Source organism: Lepisma saccharinum, chromosome 22 (genome assembly GCF_977018435.1).
Source record: "Lepisma saccharinum chromosome 22, izLepSacc3.1, whole genome shotgun sequence".
NCBI lineage: Eukaryota > Metazoa > Arthropoda > Insecta > Zygentoma > Lepismatidae > Lepisma > Lepisma saccharinum.
The window spans coordinates 44,461,494-44,481,529 of NC_139250.1; the positions used below are offsets into that span (position 1 = coordinate 44,461,494).

Sequence of the window (20,036 nt, forward strand, 5' to 3'; positions counted from 1 at the left end):
GGCACCGGAGCTGCCTGAACAGATGGAAAAAATCCTGGTTCTGCCCCGCCAGGGATCGAACTTGGGCCTCTCAATAGGGGAATAAATTGTTTTCTGCAAGTTACATGGTATTATTGTATATTTATGTAAGCAATGCAACTTAACAGTGTTTGTGCTATTATATTAAAAATACTCTCATTCTCTGAACTTTTATTTTAACTACACTGTATCTTAAAGATGTGTTGTAAAATGAAGTATGTTAATTGTTAACCAAAACAGCCAACTAATTTGTATGTTGTCAGTTGGAAATAGGAAACAATTTAAGTTCGCTAAATGCATCTCATGACATGACAACAGAAACATTTGCACAAAGAAGCAGGCAATGAATAGAACTAATAGAGCTTCCAGACATGCTAGAGTCATATGCTTCAAAGTTAATGACTCTTGAATTTTAATCTTTCCAAGTTTCCTCTTATTTTTATTTTGAACAGTGACACATTAGATCTTTTAAAATGCCCAAGCTGTATTGAAAGCAAGAATGTTGGTGAAAATTGCACATTTGTTCTCTGCTGCAGAGAAAGATGCATGTATAGTGTCTTAAAAAATTGTCAAGCAAACAAATATGTTCAGCCAGTGCAGGCTTAGGGATGTTATGAGGCTCTGAACTCCTTCTCCCTGCCCCCTGTTCTCTTTGGACTTACTTTACCTGAAGAAAATAGATCAATATAAGCAGTTCACTGTTTTCATGCACAAAATGGCATTTAAACTATTTTATATCATGTAAGGTATTCATTCTACGTAGCAGTTCTTGAGAGAAAAAGATACATAGATGTTGGTGAAGAATTGGAGAAGTTTAAATAATCTCCTGGCATCATTCTCACCAAAGGGATGTGCATGTTCTTAGACTTGCGATAGGTCCCCATAAAATGAGCCATGCTTGAAAAAGACTAAATATGTACGCTCCAGGAAAGTGCATATTTTTTGTGTGAAGTGATTTTTTGTGAACCTTTAATTAGCCTAATTCAATTTTAAAACTTCCCTTTTCTTCTAAGGAAGGGTTAGATTCCAATAAAATGTATCTAGATTGTGTTTTATTTTTAGCAAATAAACAAGAAAGATTTTTTTCCATGCTCAGAGTATGCTCGTACAAACTATTTCGAAAATCTTTTCATTGAGCTTCCCGGAACCATCCTCCGACATAGTAAAAATCACTTTTGTATACATTATTCAGCAACATTACTAGTCTGCATACTTCATAGAGTCACAGACACTTCTGGGTTGTAACAATTCTATTGAAAGTCAATTGTATTGTTACAACACAGAACAGAAATGTTATATATGCTTTCAACCAATGCTGCATATTTTTATCACAGCTACCAATAGACAAATTCCCACCTATAACAGATACACCCTGTAACTTATACATGCCCTTCATGTAATATAATTGGAACATTAACCATTGTCACTACAGTTGGTTATATATCTTTGCTGCAGTAAGAACTCACCTTGATGTAAATACCCAAGAGTTGATGATTCAGTTCCTTTTCTACAATTCTGAACTTTTATATTGTATGAAAATGATAATAGAACATTTACTAAACATAAAATTTGTTTCACATTGGAAGCTCAGTGTTGTGTCTATATTGCTGTAATACACTAAGCTAAATGTGATAAATAATTACATGCAATTATTCATGTATTTCTTTATTTGTTGAAAGTACAGAAGCAAAAAATATAAATGGTAATAACAGAAGTAATCCCCAACTTTGGTCAATTGAATTGTTTACGACACTTGCCACTATGAAATTTAAGAAATATAAAGACAATTGTGTCTTTAAGAGAAAAGATATAATGTTAATGATGATTAATTCTACATACGGTGATAGTGACAATTTACCACATGTGTTCTTTATTGTCTCTTATGTATGTTTATTGAATGTTTCACTGTTCACATGAATATTTTCACCTTGAAAAATCTGAAAATGGAAGTCAGTAAAATAATAACATTTCTGACTAAAAACAGAAGATCTCACCTTGAAGAATTAACATTTCACAGCACATGTTGCCAACATTATAATATTGACATTGATAACATCAGTTTTTTGAAAAATCAACCATGAAATAAGGTACATATTATGATTTTCATCAAAGTTAATGGTATGAATATTTAAATTTGATCGTTTATAAGATCAGGATTCCTTTTAAAAAGTATACCTTATACAAACATGTTTAGTAACAACAGTAATGAGTTTAGAAAGGAATTTTTTTCAATTATGTTCCTTTTTATAAAATTTTTATGTCGTCACCAGTTTTTTTCCTGTTTTTTCAGCACATACTATTGAATCTTCATGCCTCATTTTTGTACATTTTCCATTTTTATTTTTCTATCAATGAAATATATTTTAAAAATAAGTCAAGAATGTTCTTTCCATGCATAACATGGTCCTATAAGAATGTAGCACCATCTATATTTCAATGTGTAGGCACACTGATAAGTACAAACAGTAAAATGAAATTATTATAGTTAAAATTAACATGTCTTGTTAATTAAGTACTGTATTACAAGCTCTGGATATTTATAATTGTTATAATTAGCAATTCCCTTCATTTTCATTTTACAACATTTTCTGTATTTCAAACTAACTTATGCATATTGAAAAGAAAAATAAAGAAGAACAGGTATGATTGGATGTAATTATTCTTAAATATTTTTCCACGTAATTTAATGTAAAGCAGTACATTGTTGTTGATAAGCATGTGGAATTCAGAATTTTGTAATGTTGCCTAGAATGTGTGTGTACAAATACAAAACTTCATGTACATTTTGAAACTTGCTTTTATAGTTCTGCATGTAGAACTACATTCAGAGAGCATTGCAATTTACCTAAAGACTTTAGACATTTTGGTGCACTGTTACAGTTAATGTAGCATGAAGGAATAAAAACTATCATAATGAAACCATGATGTAATTGTTTGATAAATATGTCCAAGTGTTTATTAAAATAATTGAAGAGCTCGGGTGTAATATATGGTAAGTGACATTTTGGTCATTTTTGAGTTACAAAGTAAAATGTGCCATCTTCAATTTTCAAGTGAAATTGCCAAGTCATACAATTTGCATTGGAATCAGTGAAGCCTTCTGAAATTGGTAAACACAACACAAAAACAATTTATCTACAGCATAGCTTCTAATAATCTTTTCTCTTAACAAACTCAGAAATCAACAAAGTATCACTAACCATGTTTTACACCTGAGCCCTTCAAATAAAAAAAGTGTCAACAGGTCAATGAACAATGTTGAAAATGTCTTTCAGAATAGATGCATTTGTTGGATGTATATATTCATCCTGAAATAACAGTGTACTTTTTAAAAATATTTGTACGAAATTGAACTTTTTAGATGTGTTGAATTTTAATCATTCAAAAGAAATTATTTTCCAGATCATTTTCTGATAGCTTTTTTTAAAAGAAAGGTTAGGTTTGTGATGCAGCTGCATATAATCATGAATTTTCTTGTGAAAAGTTTCTGTAGTGTTGATTTTGTAACTTAATGAAGATAAATTTAGTGAACACTGAGGTAAATGTATGCATGCATTCACAAAGTAATCAGTTGATACTCTACAAAATACCAAAGCAGAAAGGCACCTTAATGATGATGCGAACAAAACAATTAAACTTTCCTTACTTTGTGTGCTGGTATGTATGATTTTTAAGCTTGACGTCTGTTAATGAATTTAAGTAGTTAGTTATAGTTTCTTTACTCAGCACTGTACATAACATATAATTATGTTGATTTTTGCCAATTTCAGCCCACAAATTTGACTTCCAAAATTTGTGGTCACTTTATGCAATTCAGGTAATCATTTTTACAGAGGGAAGAATTAATTGTCGAGTTTAGATTCCATGCATATGTGTTTTGGAAAAGAATGTGAAACTGTGTTTTTTTTTCCATGTCTGCCCTAAATGATTTGTATAAATAATTTAGCATAAAGCAGGGGGTGTATCATAAGCTATTGGGGGAGATGGATACCCCTGTTTAAAAGAGTGGGTTCACTTGGCATTTCAGTATATATTTCATAAAATAAATGTTAGAATCAATCCAATAAATAATAATTGGATCATCATACTCCTAGTAACAAATAGACAAGTGTACAAATGCATTTCATGTTTCTATGGTACTAAGTAATTGAGCATGGTTGCAATTTCAATACCATAAGCAGTAGTTTCCAACAATCACCCTGTGTTCAGATAAGTATGTATATCTATCTATATTTTGGTCAATAAGGTTCAGAGATGGGAAAGTGAGATTATGTTTAATAACTGCTACTTACCTAATGCAATGCAATATTATCTAATTTTGGTTGGAAAAAATTATAACCTAATTTCAACATTTCTACTTTAAGGAATGATTATTTTTTTAAAAAAAGTAACCAGGAGAAATAAGATATAATTATTTTTCATGGTGTCCATTGTGTAAGGAATTGTGATGAAAGTAGAATTGAAATAAACTAAGTATTTACTTAATATTTCATTTTTTCACAAATCAAAAATGCTTAGTTGCACAAGCACAATTATGGTATGTTCGTATATTTATCGGACATTTTGACCTTGTATGAGCACAATGTTTAATTATAAGATGTTACTTTCTCATTAATAGTAGTTCAGTAGTAAATAGATTACACGCCAACCTATCGCTGTTGATGAATAATCTCCACAAATTTTACTATGTATATCATGCTAACATATTTGGACATTTAAAAATGTGTAACGACAGTTAAGTTTGAAATGAATTTTCACATTCATTATTTCATTATTTTGCTACTTCAAGTGTCCCTATAACGTCAGTAGTGTTGGTTTTTCTAATACTTCTTCATTTATAAATTTAAAATACACATTTTATATTTGTGTCTAATGATAGGTCTAATCTTGGGAGATATTTATAGTGATAAAAATATTAGATACACCAAAAGCAAAGTCACTTTCCAAATATTATTTTTCACGTATTATGGGATATAATTCCTGTGAATCCTATGTGTGTGTTTTGCTTTTCTCTTGCATGAATCTAAAATTCTGATGTGACAAATATAAAATTGTAATTCATGAGCTTCAGTGCCAATACATTTTGTTTCTTGCAGCTCAGAAACCCTTTTATAGTCTGACAAAGAAGTCTGATTGATTTCCTCAAATAGGAAAAGGAATAATGTAAAACATTATTTTTGAAATCAAGATGAATCCTAGCAACATCCTTTACATAACCTGCAAGAATAATACTTCCACTAACATGCTAAACATTTATGCATGGATGTATGAACTATTATGCAATATATGTAAAATGTCTATTGAAAGGGCAGAACTATGGAACATTATTTTTGTGCATTGTGCATATATGAAGATTTCATTTTATGGTTGAATAATTTTTTTTAAGTGGCTTTATATGGCCATTAGCAGCAACTAGTGAAAACAATATAAAGTGATAACGTTGTTTTTTCATGCTGGTGACAACACTGAATTATCATTATCAGACATTAGTTCACAGATAGTGAAAATTTATAAATTTATTTCATTTCTCTCTATACATATATGTATGTATACAGTGCTTTTTTTTCTGTCAATATGGTATGCTGTATCATCACATTTATAGGTGAGAATAAAACTAAAGATATTTTATTTTAACAAAGGATATATATATGTGTGTGTGTGTAACTCCATGGATTCACGATCATTGATGAACTTCTCTCTCTCTCTCTCTCTCTCTCTCTCTCTCTCTCTCTCTCTCTCTCTCTCTCTCTCTCTCTCTCTCTCTCTCTCTCTCTCTCTCTCCTCTCCCTCCCTCCCCCCCTCTGTGGTAGCAGCCTTGCTTGTAATCAAGGGGCCCCTGGTTCGATACCCGGTGGAGGCACATAGTGGTTCGGAGCCCACTTTAAACTGTAGGTCCAGTCCCGATTAGCCTTTCTGTGCATAAAGTGGACTTAAAAACATCAATTCAAATCAATTATCAATTATCTTTTGTGTGTGTGTGTGTGGACTTATTTATTTCCTTTATATTTAAAGATTACAGCATTTGGAAGTGAATGACTTCAAGTATTCAAATATCACATTAAATATTTTCAATTGCATTCACATATTTTGCTTTGCACACCATTGCTCACATTTCTTACATTCCCATATGTAAAATATGTATTTCTACAGCCAGCATTGTTCATTGATTGTTGCATGCCTCTCTAGTTTTCACAAATTCTCTCCTGAAGGTAAATTTTATGTATATACATCGTGATGGCTCATGTAAAATTATCCTTTTCTATTTTTCGGTGTGTGTGATGTAAATAATTTTTGGAAAAGTATATTCATGTCATGTGACATGATGCCCTGAGTACTGAACATTTAAGAATTAGTTAAAAACACAACTTTAATCAGTCAAGTTCAGGTTTTGAATTGAAAGGTGGAAAGAATCCTTCAGAGTTTCACTTCTCAGGTTCTACATTTCGAAATCAATTTCCAACCAGGAAAAATAAGTCCCTCCCCCTTTCATAGTTTTCAAGAATTCACAGAGTTCTATTAAGTAAAGTAGAACTTTATGAGTCAGTTCGACAGATGACTAAGTAGTTATTCCATGCATTTTTCGTTCCCTGAAATATAAAGTAAGTGAAGTTTTTAAAAATGAATGGTGTGTATGTTTGCTTTCATAAATTTTCTTATGGCGCTGTTGTTTTAAAAATAAAATGTTTTGAATTAATTTATATTTGGTAGGTTATACAACTTTTTGAAAAAGCTACCAATGTCAAAATATGTAATTTGCGGAATCGTCCATTTCCCTTCTCTAAACTTTCTTCAGTTCACTGTCCAAGATTCTTATTGCAAAATTGTGTGCCAGGAAATCTATAAATTTAATACTGAATAAAATCATGATTAGCACAATTGAATGTAGGAATATTTAAATGTAAGATTTAGTTTGCAATATGAATATGGTACAGCACATAACTTCAGAATGTACAAGTATTGATGTCTGAATTTCAAAACTACCATAGCTCTGCAGCAGTTTTGAGATTTGTGATGCCACAATTGTATCAAGTTGTCACAGTGTAAGAATAATTGTATTTATTTTTGCTTTGCTTAGTTAATTTTAACGGTAAATTTCTCGTATCGGACAAACAGCTGAAATTTGCTAGTTCATTTAATTTGAATATTCGTACTTACGTATTCTGCATTGAGAAACATTGCTGAAGGTGGCATTTCACTTATTTCACGAGTAAGTTTTCTTCGTTTCTTTTTGCCTTCGGTAACATGCAAAATGGCGGTCACAGTTTCACTACCATACTCGGCATGCAGTGTTTCCACCCCACTGCACCCAAAAATACCTATGTAGAACCCACAAACCATTGACGCATAGCACCACGAACCATTTCTGGTAAGGTTAGGTTAGGTAGGGTCACGTATAGGTTACAATAGTTAAAAATTGGTTTCGAAAAAAATATGCGTAGCCCCACACACCATTCTCGCATAGCCCCACAAACCATTAACACATTGCCCCACAAACCATTTGCGGAAACGTACCTTCTTCAGTTACAAAAACACGTGTTTGGAAACACTGACCAGGATTACATCACACACAGGCTACATCCACCTGGAAGTAAATGGACGCAAGAGCTTTCGTGCATCGGTCACACATTTATATCGAAAAATAGATGATTTACCGGCAAAATTCAATGAACGATGCGAGAAAACACTTCCCCGAACTTCCACAAGTATAAAGAAAGTGTATTCGGTAAGTAATTTCTCCTGTAAATTTGAAGAAATCCGTTTGTCCGATACGAGAAATTTACCAATTTTAACTTATGCACAGTGTACGTTCTTACCTTTGTTGTTTCATGTGCTGCTATTATCTAGAAGACCTTAGTTTCGTTTCCAGAATGGGAGAAACAAAGATAAGTTGCACCAAAGTGTAGAATATTGATATAATGCTTATCTGTGATCTGTACCTATATGTCGTAACCAATTTAAGATGCACGGGTAATGTATAAAAGGTTGAGTCATTTTTTTGTATGATATGAAGTGAACAGGTCAATGCACCAGTAGCTTCTTGTTGTGATGGCTGTGCATTAAATATAAACTTTTCTTTTAAAGATAGTTTAGCTATGAGCTTATATTGTTGTTTTTATTTTGTCTTCTTTGCTTCCTGTAAACTGTATTGTAAAGATATGTTTTTATTTTGTGATTTTGATGTAGAAGTTTTAATATTGTAGCATTGATTTGTCTTTATGAACCACATAGACTGATGCTGTATATTTGATAAGATATGAATTATTGCTGTCGTGCGTGTATTGTTCAATTGAGAAATGTTATCTTTAAGGAAAAAATGCTGTACATATTATGAACTGATACTATAAATAAAAACTACTCTTCTTTGTTTTATCATAAATGCAGTGTGTATAATTTTGCTTTCTTGTCATTCCTTTTTCATTGCAAATGGACAATGTTGAAACGTAGGCCCATGAGGGAAAATAGCCAGTAAACCTTATCAGATATGTTTGGAAAGTAAGTACCGAAAGGGTGTAAAAAAAAAGTAAAATAGTTTCATGCCTTGTTTTATTTTCATTGCATTCTACAGACCTTAAACTACTTTTCTATGTAGTTTCCACCATTGTTCAAGCATTTGTTGTAGTGTGCATTAGTTTTTGTCTCCCATCATTATAAAATGTTCCTGCCTGTGATGAAAGCTATCCATGCAGTGCTGCTGCTTTGACGTCGTCATCCTCGTCGATTTCCAGGCGATCTGTCACAATTTTGTAGAGGACTGTTCTTGAAATTTGTGGAAATTCTGTTTTCACAAATTTCCGCGTCGACCGCACGCACCAAATCCTCAGTCACAACAGACGGCCGACTGCTCCTTGGTTCATCGTGAACTGTGTCACAACCTTCTTTAAACATCCGGACCCATTTCCTCACCATCCCTTCACTCATTGCACCCTCTCCATAGACCTCACAGTTGACGGTTGATGTCTACCGGTTTCATGTTTCTTGCATTCAGAAAACGAATCACAGAACGGACTTCACAGTCGGCGGGCCGATTGATTTTCTTGAACATTTCAAACCTTCATAAAACTATGAGGAAAAAGCATGACCTGCTCCCATGAGTGTCTGTGGCTTAGTAACTGATGAAGGACGTCAGCGAGAACTCACACAGTCGCGACTGGAGCATTATAGCGGCAATATTTGCAAACGGTACTTACTTTACGAATCTGCCTCGTACACAAAAATTGAAGGTGCATTTATGACGAGTTATCATGATTTGATTAAGTAATACAGAACAATTAGACTGTTCCAGGCCTGCCGTTAGGAAACTGTGGACAGAAACCAAGACTGAACTAACCAACAAGTAATACCACGTGCCAAATTACCAAGTTCCAAAATGCTTAATACACTGTCCAGTACAATATGTTGGTGCGGTGTACTGTTCACATGAGTGTCCAACTGTTCTTGTGGTATAGAATCCCACTCTTCCGACAGTTCAGTTCTGACCTCTTTAAGGGTCCATGGAAGTGTCTGATGTCCCCAAACATGTCATCCAAGTATGTCCCATGAATGCTCAGTAGGGTTTAAATCAATGGAACTTGTTGGCCATTCCAACCCATACAGCACACAAATATCCAGAAGACATCTTATGGATATCTTCTTGATATTCATGTCGGAAGTTCTGGATATCCAAAGGATATCCAGAAATGATGATTAGAAATCTCCTGGATAACCATATGACCTTCAGAGGACATCCATAGGATATGCAGGAAGGATATGATTTAGACGTTCTCTGGATATTTTTTGGACATGTTTTTCACATTCCGTGGAACATTTTTGGATACGCTTTGGAGATTCTGTGGATCATTTTTTTTATATGTTTTGGACATGTTTTGAACATGCTATGGATCACTTTTGGATATTTTCATACATCAGTCTGAGTTGGTTCACGTGGACAGGATATTATCTGGAAGTTTTTATTTGATTGTGCCTTATCCTGATATTTTTCACACACATTTTGGATACAAAAAGAACATTCCTGAACATGTCATCCAAGTGTGTCCCATGAATGCTCAGTAGGGTTTAAATCACATAAGTAATTTTAAACCGCGTTTACCGCAACCATCATGAATTCTACACCTTTCATATGGAAGGAAATGCGGGAATACGAGCATAATATCAGGATAATACAAACCCGGCAAGCGGATATTGCATTCCTCAAGGCATGCAGGAACAGTGAAGTGACTCCGAAATTTCTCAAGTGGAAAACACCCGCCACCAGCTATAGCGTTAAAAAGGTTGTGTTCAATGCCGAAAAATGGGCAATGAGTGCTGTGACTTGACTTACTTGACTTAATTCCTTTCGTTCCTATTGGAACATAGGGCATCCACGAAGTGTCTCCATCTCACTCTATTGCATGCGATCTTCTTCATTTCTTTCCAACTTTTCCCCTGTTGTTTTCCTTCTTCTTCAACAGTACGTCTCCATGAGCTTTTGGGTCTTCCCCTTTTTCTAGCACCTTGAGGGTTCCAGTAAAGTGCTTGCTTTTCAATTGTGTTGTCTGCTTTCCTTAGTGTGTGTCCTATCCAGTTCCATTTTCTTCTTTTAATTTGGTTTTTAATCTGGTCTTCTGATGCTCGTATCCAAAGTTCTTGATTTGTGATTACTTCTGGCCAATGTACATTTAATATTCTCCTGAGACATCTGTTAATGAAAACTTGTAGTCTATTTGTGATTTCAGTTGTGACTTTCCAGGATTCTGCTCCATACAGCAATACTGATTTAACATTGCTTCTAAAAATCTTTAACTTTGTTTCTGTAGTTATAATCCTACTTTTCCATATTGGGTAGAGTTGTACAAAGGCCCCATTTGCTTTCTTGATGCGTTGTTTTACATCATGTTCTGCTCCTCCATTTGTTGCAACTACACTTCCTAAGTAAGTAAAATTGTCTACATCTTCTAATATTTCATTTTCTAATTGAATGTAATCTTGGATTCTTGCATTTATTCGCATTGTTTTAGTCTTTGATTTATTTAATGTCAGTCCGAATTTTTTAGCTTCTACAACCAGATCTTCCAATTTAGTTTTTGCATCTCCATAAGATTCTGACAACAGACACACATCATCGGCAAAATCTAAATCTTCTAATCTATCCATAAGGCCCATTGCATTCCTCTTCTTTTTCCCTTTATGGTTTCCCTCATTACTGTATCTATTACGAGAAGAAAAATAAGAGGCGACAGAATACATCCCTGCCTCACTCCAGATTCTGTTTCGAAGGGTTCTGTAACATCTCCTTCATGAATAACTTGACTCTTGTATTGTCGATATGACTCCTGAATTATCCTTATTATCTTAAGTGGTATTCCAAACTTCTGTAATATTTGCCACATTTTTTCCCTTGTTATAGAATCAAAGGCTTTCTCAAAATCTACAAAGGTGGTATACAATCTAGTATTCCATTCTATGCATTGCTCAATGATAATCCTTAATGTACAGATTTGATCTGTGCAGGATCTACTAGAACGAAATCCTGCTTGCTCTCTCCTAATCTTGGCTTCTACTTTATCTTGAATGCGATTTAATATAACCCTAGTTAGTATTTTACTTGGGACCGATAACAGCGTGATTCCTCTCCATTTATTACAATTTGTCATATTGCTTTTTTTTTGGAATTTTTATTATAAGACCTCTTTTCCAATCTTCTGGCATTTTCTCTTTTTCCGAAACTGCCGCCAACACTTCATATAATATTTCTGCCATCAAGTTCACATTTACCTTCAAAATCTCTGGTGGAATTTGGTCTATTCCAGCTGCTTTCCCATTCTTTTGTTGCTTAAGTGCTAGTTTGATTTCCTGAATTGAAGGAGGAAGGTCTGAGATTCTCATCTCTGTATGCTCTTCAGTTTCTTCAGCCTCACTCTCTATTTCTCTCGTTCTGTCATTTTCTCTGATGTTCCTATTTAATACCTCTTCAAAGTGTTCTTTCCATCTCTTCATTTGTTCTTGTTTATCCGTTAACAGCCTGCCATTCTTATCCTTGACTGGTATATTTTTCTTAAATTGTCGCTTTGATAGTAAGCGTGTTGTTTGATAAAGTTGTTTTAAATCACCCTTACTTGCTGCTTCCTTTGCTACTCTTGCTTGCTGTTCTATCCAATTGCGTTTATCATTTCGAGCACTCTTCTTCACTTTTCTATCAAGCTCTTTATATTGTCTTTGTAGCGAACTCTTTTGGGTTCTTGTTTTTGCAGTGTTTAATTCTTCCTTCTTCATTTTTCTAGCTTTAATTTTATCCCATGTGTTCGTTGACATCCAGTCTTTCTGATTACTTTCCCTATATCCTAAAATGTTTTCACTTATTTCTATCAAATTATTCTTGGTCTTCTTCCACTTTCTCTCTATTGTATCCTCTTCTCTTTCTTCTATATCTTCATCTTGCTCCATTTGTAAACCTTCAAACCTTTTCCTAAGTTCCAATACAAATCTATTTCTTGTATCTTTATCATTTAACTTTTTCAAATCAAATTTCTTTCCCATTTTTGAAAACTTTTTACATGCTGCCATTATCCGAAGTTTAAAGACTGCAATTACCAAGTGGTGATCACTACCAATATTGGCTCCTCTTTTATTTCTTTTTGGATACAAAAAGAACATTCCTGAACATGTCATCCAAGTGTGTCCCATGAATGCTCAGTAGGGTTTAAATCACATAAGTAATTTTAAACCGCGTTTACCGCAACCATCATGAATTCTACACCTTTCATATGGAAGGAAATGCGGGAATACGAGCGTAATATCAGGATAATACAAACCCGGCAAGCGGATATTGCATTCCTCAAGGCATGCAGGAACAGTGAAGTGACTCCGAAATTTCTCAAGTGGAAAACACCCGCCACCAGCTATAGCGTTAAAAAGGTTGTGTTCAATGCCGAAAAACGGGCAATGAGTGCTGTGATCAGTGATAAATATCGTGAAATAGCATCACTTCAAGAAACATGTGCTTCCCTCCGTGACTACATACAACCGAGAATCAACCCCGACGACGGGAAAAAAGCCCAGCAAAACATCGACTTCATTCTAAAAACGTCGCAAAACAAGAAAACAACGATCCTAACACAGAAACTGCAAACCCTTGGTGCCCAACCACCGGCCCTCACCACCCCACCAGTGAACCCCAGCACCCCCGCCAGCACCATAATCAATCTCACCAACCTCACTGTGCCGACAGAATTCCACTCCCTCCTCCAACACGGCCTCAAATTCAACCTCCTGGATGACTCCCCCCCTCCCTAGACTTAATCTGCTCTGCCGAAAAAACCGCATTTGCAACGAAAACTAACCAAGACGCTGAGTGTGTACGCCTTACTTGTGCTTCTGTCATCCTCCGCCAACACGCCCAACCTACTAGCAAACATAAACCCACAGTGCACAACAAACTAAGGAACACAACACAGGAATTCCAAAAGTGGCTACAGGACAACAAATGTTGGTGCATAAAATCGGACAAGGGTAATCAATATGTCATAATGGGAAAAGGCCAATACAGTGACAAAATGCATGCAAAACTGAACTCTGATGGCTACAAAAAGCTGAAACGTGACCTCACAAGCAGATACAATACAGCCATCCGCCGAGCCATAGATAACTGTGCCCTCCTTCAAGATAGTGAAAAGAAGAAACTAAGAAACACCCACCCCAGCCTTCCCTGTGCATACGGCATACCAAAAACTCACAAACCAGGAACTCCCTTCAGAATCATAGTGGCCGGCTTCAATCAACCGAGTGTCCACCTGACCAAATGGCTCCTCCAGAAACTGACCACCCACAATGACAAACTCACCTACTGCCTAAAAAACAGCATTGAAGCAAAACAATTTGTCACCTCTTTTGTCAAAGCCGACAACTGCAAACTAGCCAGCATAGACGTAGTGGACATGTACTCCTCCATTCCAATCAGCCTTGCACTTGACTCCACCAGAACATGGCTCCTCAGCAATAGCACACCCCCATTTGTAACAGATGAAATCTGCAACCTTCTGCAAGCCTGCCTCACCCACAACTATTTCCAGTTCGAGGACAGTTTCTTCCACCAGACAGGAGGCCTAGTGATGGCAACCCCCTTTCTGCCCCCCTATCCAACATCGTGCTGCATGTGGCTGAGCAGGCAATTCTCACCCAACCAGAGTTTGCTCATATAAGATACAAAAGATATGCCGATGACACCATAGTCATTTACAAACAGGAAGAGGACCTAACCCATCTCCTAACTGCCCTCAACAACATACACCCCAACATAAACTTCACCGTTGAAAGGTAACAAAATGGCCACCTTTACTTTCTCGACCTCAGCATCCGAAGACACCAAGACAACTTCATCACATCCGTATACAGGAAACCAGGTTCGGGCACCCAGTACATCCATGCAAAATCCAACCACCCACCAAAACAGAAAGCTGGAGTATGGATGAACTTTTACAGAAGAGCCTTCACACACAGCTGCACAGAAGATGACCTGCATGATGAAATAGCGTGCGTAACGGAAATAGGCTTAAACAACGCTTACACCAAGCGCCAACTATCCATGTGGTGCGCAAAAACAGAAGCCCAGCTTAGACACCCAAGAAACAGAGATAACCCGACCCAAAATCCTAAACCCAAATGGATCGCCTTTCCATACCACCCCACCACATCTGGCAAATTTGCCAAGGCCCTCAAACCCTTCAACATCCATGTAGCACACAAACCCGTATCCCAAATCGGAAGGGCACTACCCAACTTCAAGAGATACTACCTACCCAAACTCGCATCCCCCGGTGTCTACAAGACCACATGCCAATGCCACAACACCTACATTGGCAGAACCATCCGCACCGTCCAAGAACGGATTAACGAACATGTAAAAGATGCCAAAAACGACACACCGAAATCGGGCACTCCCAACACCTCCACTCCACTAACCACACCATCTCCTCCATATCCATACTTCACCCAACCGGCTCTGTCATAGAAAACACCATCAAAGAAACCCATGCCATCATCCAGCAGAAACCAGCACTGAACCTGGACAATGGACAGGCACACCCAACTTGGCACCCTGTCCTCAGGAAGATCCCCGACCTGAAAAAGAAAAGATGCGGTGCACATACTCGACCCCCTCCAGCCACGTGGGGAACAGGAACGGCACATTGCCGAGCAGCACGGCCCAGCACCCCAACCCCCAACTGGCAACGCCACCTGACAACAGGAAGCAGACGACGCAAACCAAGATGAGCGTGCCAGTGCCGCCGAACAGGAGAAATCGCAACTACCGCCGCCCGGGAACAAACAATGCAGTGACGCGGCACCATCTCCGCTTCAAACGCCGTACCCTTTTGTGAATGAAGACAGTGGATCTTCGAAATTAATAGGACTGAACTATTAAATTGTGCAATGCGGAAGTGTGGAATCTTCTAAATTTCACGTAAGTAATTCCTGAACTAGTTTTACACATATGAAAGATCTGGTGCACGCATATGACGACTACAAGAAGTACTTCTCTCTCTCTCTCTCTCTCTCTCATGCACTCACACACACACGCAGATCTACACATCCAAAAAATATTATACATTACATGCATGTCCATGATAAGAGGACTATACACTGAATTTGAGCTCATTCCTCACTAACACGTCCCGAGTCCAAACTGGTGTGGGGGAGCAAAAAACAAATTAACTTTAACCTAGCCTTGTACGCATGCATGAGTTGCTGGGTGGGATAATGGGCATGTAAACGACGTGATGCCTTAGGAAGAAATTTGTGAGTTATTTGTGACTGCATCACAGAGTTTGCATACTATGCGTAAATACATAGTGAATGACTAGACACTATGAATGAACCTTTCCACAGATATCATAACACTGAAGATCTCATGGATATCTAGGATGGGGCATCCTCTTGATATCCAGCGTGGAACATTATCTGGATATCCAGACCAGGGCCCCTCTGGATTTTCAGGAGATTTGTGCAGTATGGAAAGTGCCTGATATCTTATGTTTCCAGGTACAGTAGAGCGTCGATTATCCGAACGTCGGTCAACCGAACGACCACTTAACCGAACTGTGTACTCGCTCGCACCTGTTACTCTCCCACCCTACCGTCCATCATCCCCCTCACTCCCAAACCAAGTTTCCCACAGTAGTCACCGCACTGAGCCACCGCTGGCGGAACATTGCTTCTAATGGGGCCTTCATAAGGTGCTGCTGACCGGCCAAGCTGCCAGTCGCTGTGTTTCAACAATCAGCACACTTCTGTCGGTTTGGCACTGGCTGTAGAAGTAGCGGCAGTATCAAAGCTGTTCACAGCAACAGCTGCACCAGCTTAGAGTTGAGGCGTGTCGCTCCGCGCAGTTTGAAGGATTGCGCGCCCCCAAGAAGAGCTTCTCACGGTGCAAACAGTAACCTTCTGTTCTCTGTTACAACCACTTGTGTGCTGCTGCGTGAAGAAGTGAACTGTACCACATACTATATATTCCTACTAAAGTTGCCTTTGTACGTTACTTTGTAATACTTAAAGAGATGCCTGTTTTTATGAATAAATTTACTGTACAGTACTTCTTTTTGGCAAATAAACATGTACAGTTCGATTATCCGAACAAACCAGTTTTCCGAACACCCATGTCCCCCAATTACTTCGGATAATCGACGCTCTACTGTATTCACACTATGTGAATAAAGAGGAATCCTGGTCTCACTGAGTCACTGATCAATTGAACATGTTCTTGCAGAATAATCTTCCGATATATTTGAGCTGTTAGGGTTCCTTCTTCTAACAAATATTACGACACTGCCACCTCTGTAATGGTTCCTTTCAATGATGTTGGCTATCGGTTCTCTCCAGATGAAGATACACTGTGAATCACTTTGCAGATTAAATTTGGACTCCTCTGAAAAGAGAACAACCAGCCCCACTGTTCCTGTGTTCAAACACCCTGTTCCATGCAGCATACTACATAGGCTCTTTTTGGACAACAGTTGGTGGAATGAATATTGCAGTTATTGAAACAAATCTTATCCATGTAATCATGTGTAGACAGTTTGTAGTGGTCGGAAGTAGTATGCTACTGTAACTGGCTACAAAATTTGTAGCTATAGCAGTGCTACATTTTGAAAGTTGTAGGTGTAGCTGTAGCAAAACTACAAAATTCCTATAGTAGCAAAAAATTCACTAGAGCTACATTTCTTCTCAGCATTTTGAGGTAAAGAAAAGCACACAGCAATGTCCATTGAACTGTGAAAATTATGGACTCGTGCTGCGAATCAGTGCTTGCCGTGTTGCCGCATCCCGTGTACAGCTTTACTCCACTGAATAAAAATCTGTCTAAAATTGGTTTTGCAATGTGTATTGACAATGAAAAAAAATGCATTAAAAAAAAGATGCAGAAAGCTTCAAAACAAGAACAATATTGTATTTATAGGGCTAACCAATACTAAGAAAAAGTTGTTTCGCAAAAACTGAAGAAAACAGTTTTTTGACAAATTTTGAAAACTTGAAAATGGAGAATTGTATTTAAAACCTTTCTGCCTGCACTGTACTAAATTTCACAACGATCAGACAATCTGTTTTTGATTTGCATAATTTCAAAGTACAATCCTTTGCAAAACTAAAAAGAACCCGGCCCTTTCTCTGTTCTCACGACGATAAGAAATATAAGGCCTACTGAAAAAAAAATGGTTAGCATAGATCAACGCAGAATTGAATAAGCTAAATTTTGATGTAACTCTTTCTATGTAGGTCTACTGGTTAATTTTTAATTGCATTCTAAACTCTAGTATCTATAATTTTTAATCCAATAGTAGGTACATTGTTCTCAAACACTATAGTAAAAATAAGTAACTGAAGTCATACTGCTTTAAAAATTATTGAATGACGGGAATCATGATAATAAATAACAGAATCTATTTTCCAGTAAGTACAACTATCATCCTAGGGTGTTCTTTTTAATATCCACATGGTTGTTTTAAGTTTTTCATGCAAAAGTAGCGAAGTAGCGCACATGAGTAGCATAGCAAGCTACTTTTTGGTAAATGTAGCTAGCTGTAGCAAAGCTACATTTTGGAAGAGTAGCTTTGCCTTCTGATCACCCACAGTTTGTCTAGAAACGGTTGTCACTGTGAATACTGCAAGGCCCTTGGCTAGAGCCCCCACTATACTCTGACATTGGCCTTTTGGTGTTAAAACGTGCAGCAAGTTGACGACAATCTTGCTGGGCAACTAACGCAACTCAGTGGGAGCATGATAGTGAACTAAATGTTTTCAATTTATAGTGGATCAACAGTGTTGGTAATTGTGTATTTATATACTACGAGGGTCACTATATTTATATTTTGAGCCTTGGCAACACTGATTGAAGTTAGGCGTGATTTGACGTTTGCACGGAATCGTCTGGCATTATTGACCATAACGTACTTCAAATGTTTTGTCAATAGCTTCATTTGTGTTGTTTATGTTGCCTTGGAGATTGCGCAACAACAATAAAATGGAATTAACTCGTGAACATTTTCGTGCAATGATTTTTTACGATTTTCGACGTGGATTATCAAGACAAGAGTGCATCGATCAACTTACTTCCACATTTGGCGATGAAGCCCCATCCTTTGCCACTGTGAAATGCTGGTATAACGAATTTAATCGTGGCCGCCATTCGCTCACCGACGAGATTCGCGAAGGTCGTCCAAAATCAGTTGTTGTTCAAGAAAACATTGATGCTGTGCAAAACCTAATACTGCAAGATCGTCATGTGACATATTGTGAGATTGAGGCAACCATAGGCATTAGTTCCACCAGCATATATAAAATATTACATGATAATTAGCTGTGAGAAAGGTATGTTCTCGTTGGATCCCACACAATTTGACAAAAACTCAAAAAGACGCTCGCGTCAATTGATGCAAACAAATGCTCAATAAATACAATCATGGTGCTTCAAAAGACGTATATAAGATTGTAACAGGTGACGAATCATGGATATATGCATATGAGCCGGAATGTATACAGCAGTCGACTGTATGGGTGTTTCAAGATGAACCCAATCCAACAAAAGTTGTTCGCGCTCGAAGCACATCGAAACAAATGGTCGCCTGTTTTTTCGGGAAAACTGGTCATGTGGCAACTGTGCCTTTAGAGGAACGTAGAAAGGTCAACTCTGAATGGTACACAACAATTTGTTTGCCAGAGGTCTTCGGTCAAATACGGAAAACAAACAAACGCCGTCGGATCATTCTTCATAAAGACAATGCCAGCTGTCACACATCTCGTCTAACAACCGACTTTATGAACAGTCAAAAAATCGAATTGATGGGTCATCCACCGTACAGTCCTGATTTGGCACCCAATGACTTCTTCTTGTTCCCGAATGTCAATAATAAATTGCGTGGACAACGATTTTCGTCGGCGGAAGACGCCGTTGATGCGTTCAAAAACCATATTATGGAGGTGTCTCAAGAAGATTGGAAAAACTGCTTTGACAAATGGTTCGAACGAATGCAAAAGTGTATTGACCATAAAGTAGAATACTTCGAAAAACAATAAAGCAGTCTTCAATGCCAAATTCCTGTTTTTTCATTGTTAGGCTCAAAATATAAATAGTGACCCTCGTAGGGTTATTTTTTAAGTAAGGTCCGTTTTGCAACAAAAAGAAGTAAGTAAATGTTTTTCAAAAAAACATTTATTTTCTGAATTTACATACACTTCTCTATTTTTCTACATAATTTCCTTGCCAGTTTAAACATTTATTGTAACGAACTAAGAGTTTTTGGATTCCCTCCTCATAGAACTCTCCGCCTGTGATGATAGCCAGTTACTCACGGTTGTTTGCACTTCTTCATCAGTGTCTAAACGCTTGCCTACAGGAAGGTCTTCAGATGGCGGAAGAGGTGGTAGTCACTAGGTGCATGGTCTGGACTGTATGTCAGATGATCGAATACCTCCCAGCCAAAAGATTCGATCAGATCTTGAGTGTGAACTGCAGCATGTGGCCTTGCATTGTCATGAATCAATATGACACC

The 20,036-nt window shown here is 37.1% G+C and overlaps 2 protein-coding genes across 2 annotated transcripts; one reads left to right on the forward strand and one right to left on the reverse strand.

Annotated features, from left to right (window-relative positions):
* Positions 1 to 9,287: 9,287 nt before the first annotated feature.
* On the reverse strand, positions 9,288 to 12,558 carry LOC146004841 (uncharacterized). The gene is made up of 2 exons (XM_083143864.1): positions 11,770 to 12,558; positions 9,288 to 9,317 (listed from the first exon to the last, which is right to left on the reverse strand). The coding sequence occupies exons 1-2, from the start codon at positions 12,556 to 12,558 to the stop codon at positions 9,288 to 9,290; spliced, it is 819 nt and encodes a 272-aa protein (XP_082999990.1).
* Positions 12,559 to 13,520: 962 nt separating this feature from the next.
* LOC146004842 (uncharacterized) lies at positions 13,521 to 14,192 on the forward strand. The gene has a single exon (XM_083143865.1). The coding sequence runs from the start codon at positions 13,521 to 13,523 to the stop codon at positions 14,190 to 14,192; it is 672 nt and encodes a 223-aa protein (XP_082999991.1).
* The last annotated feature ends 5,844 nt before the right edge of the window (positions 14,193 to 20,036 follow it).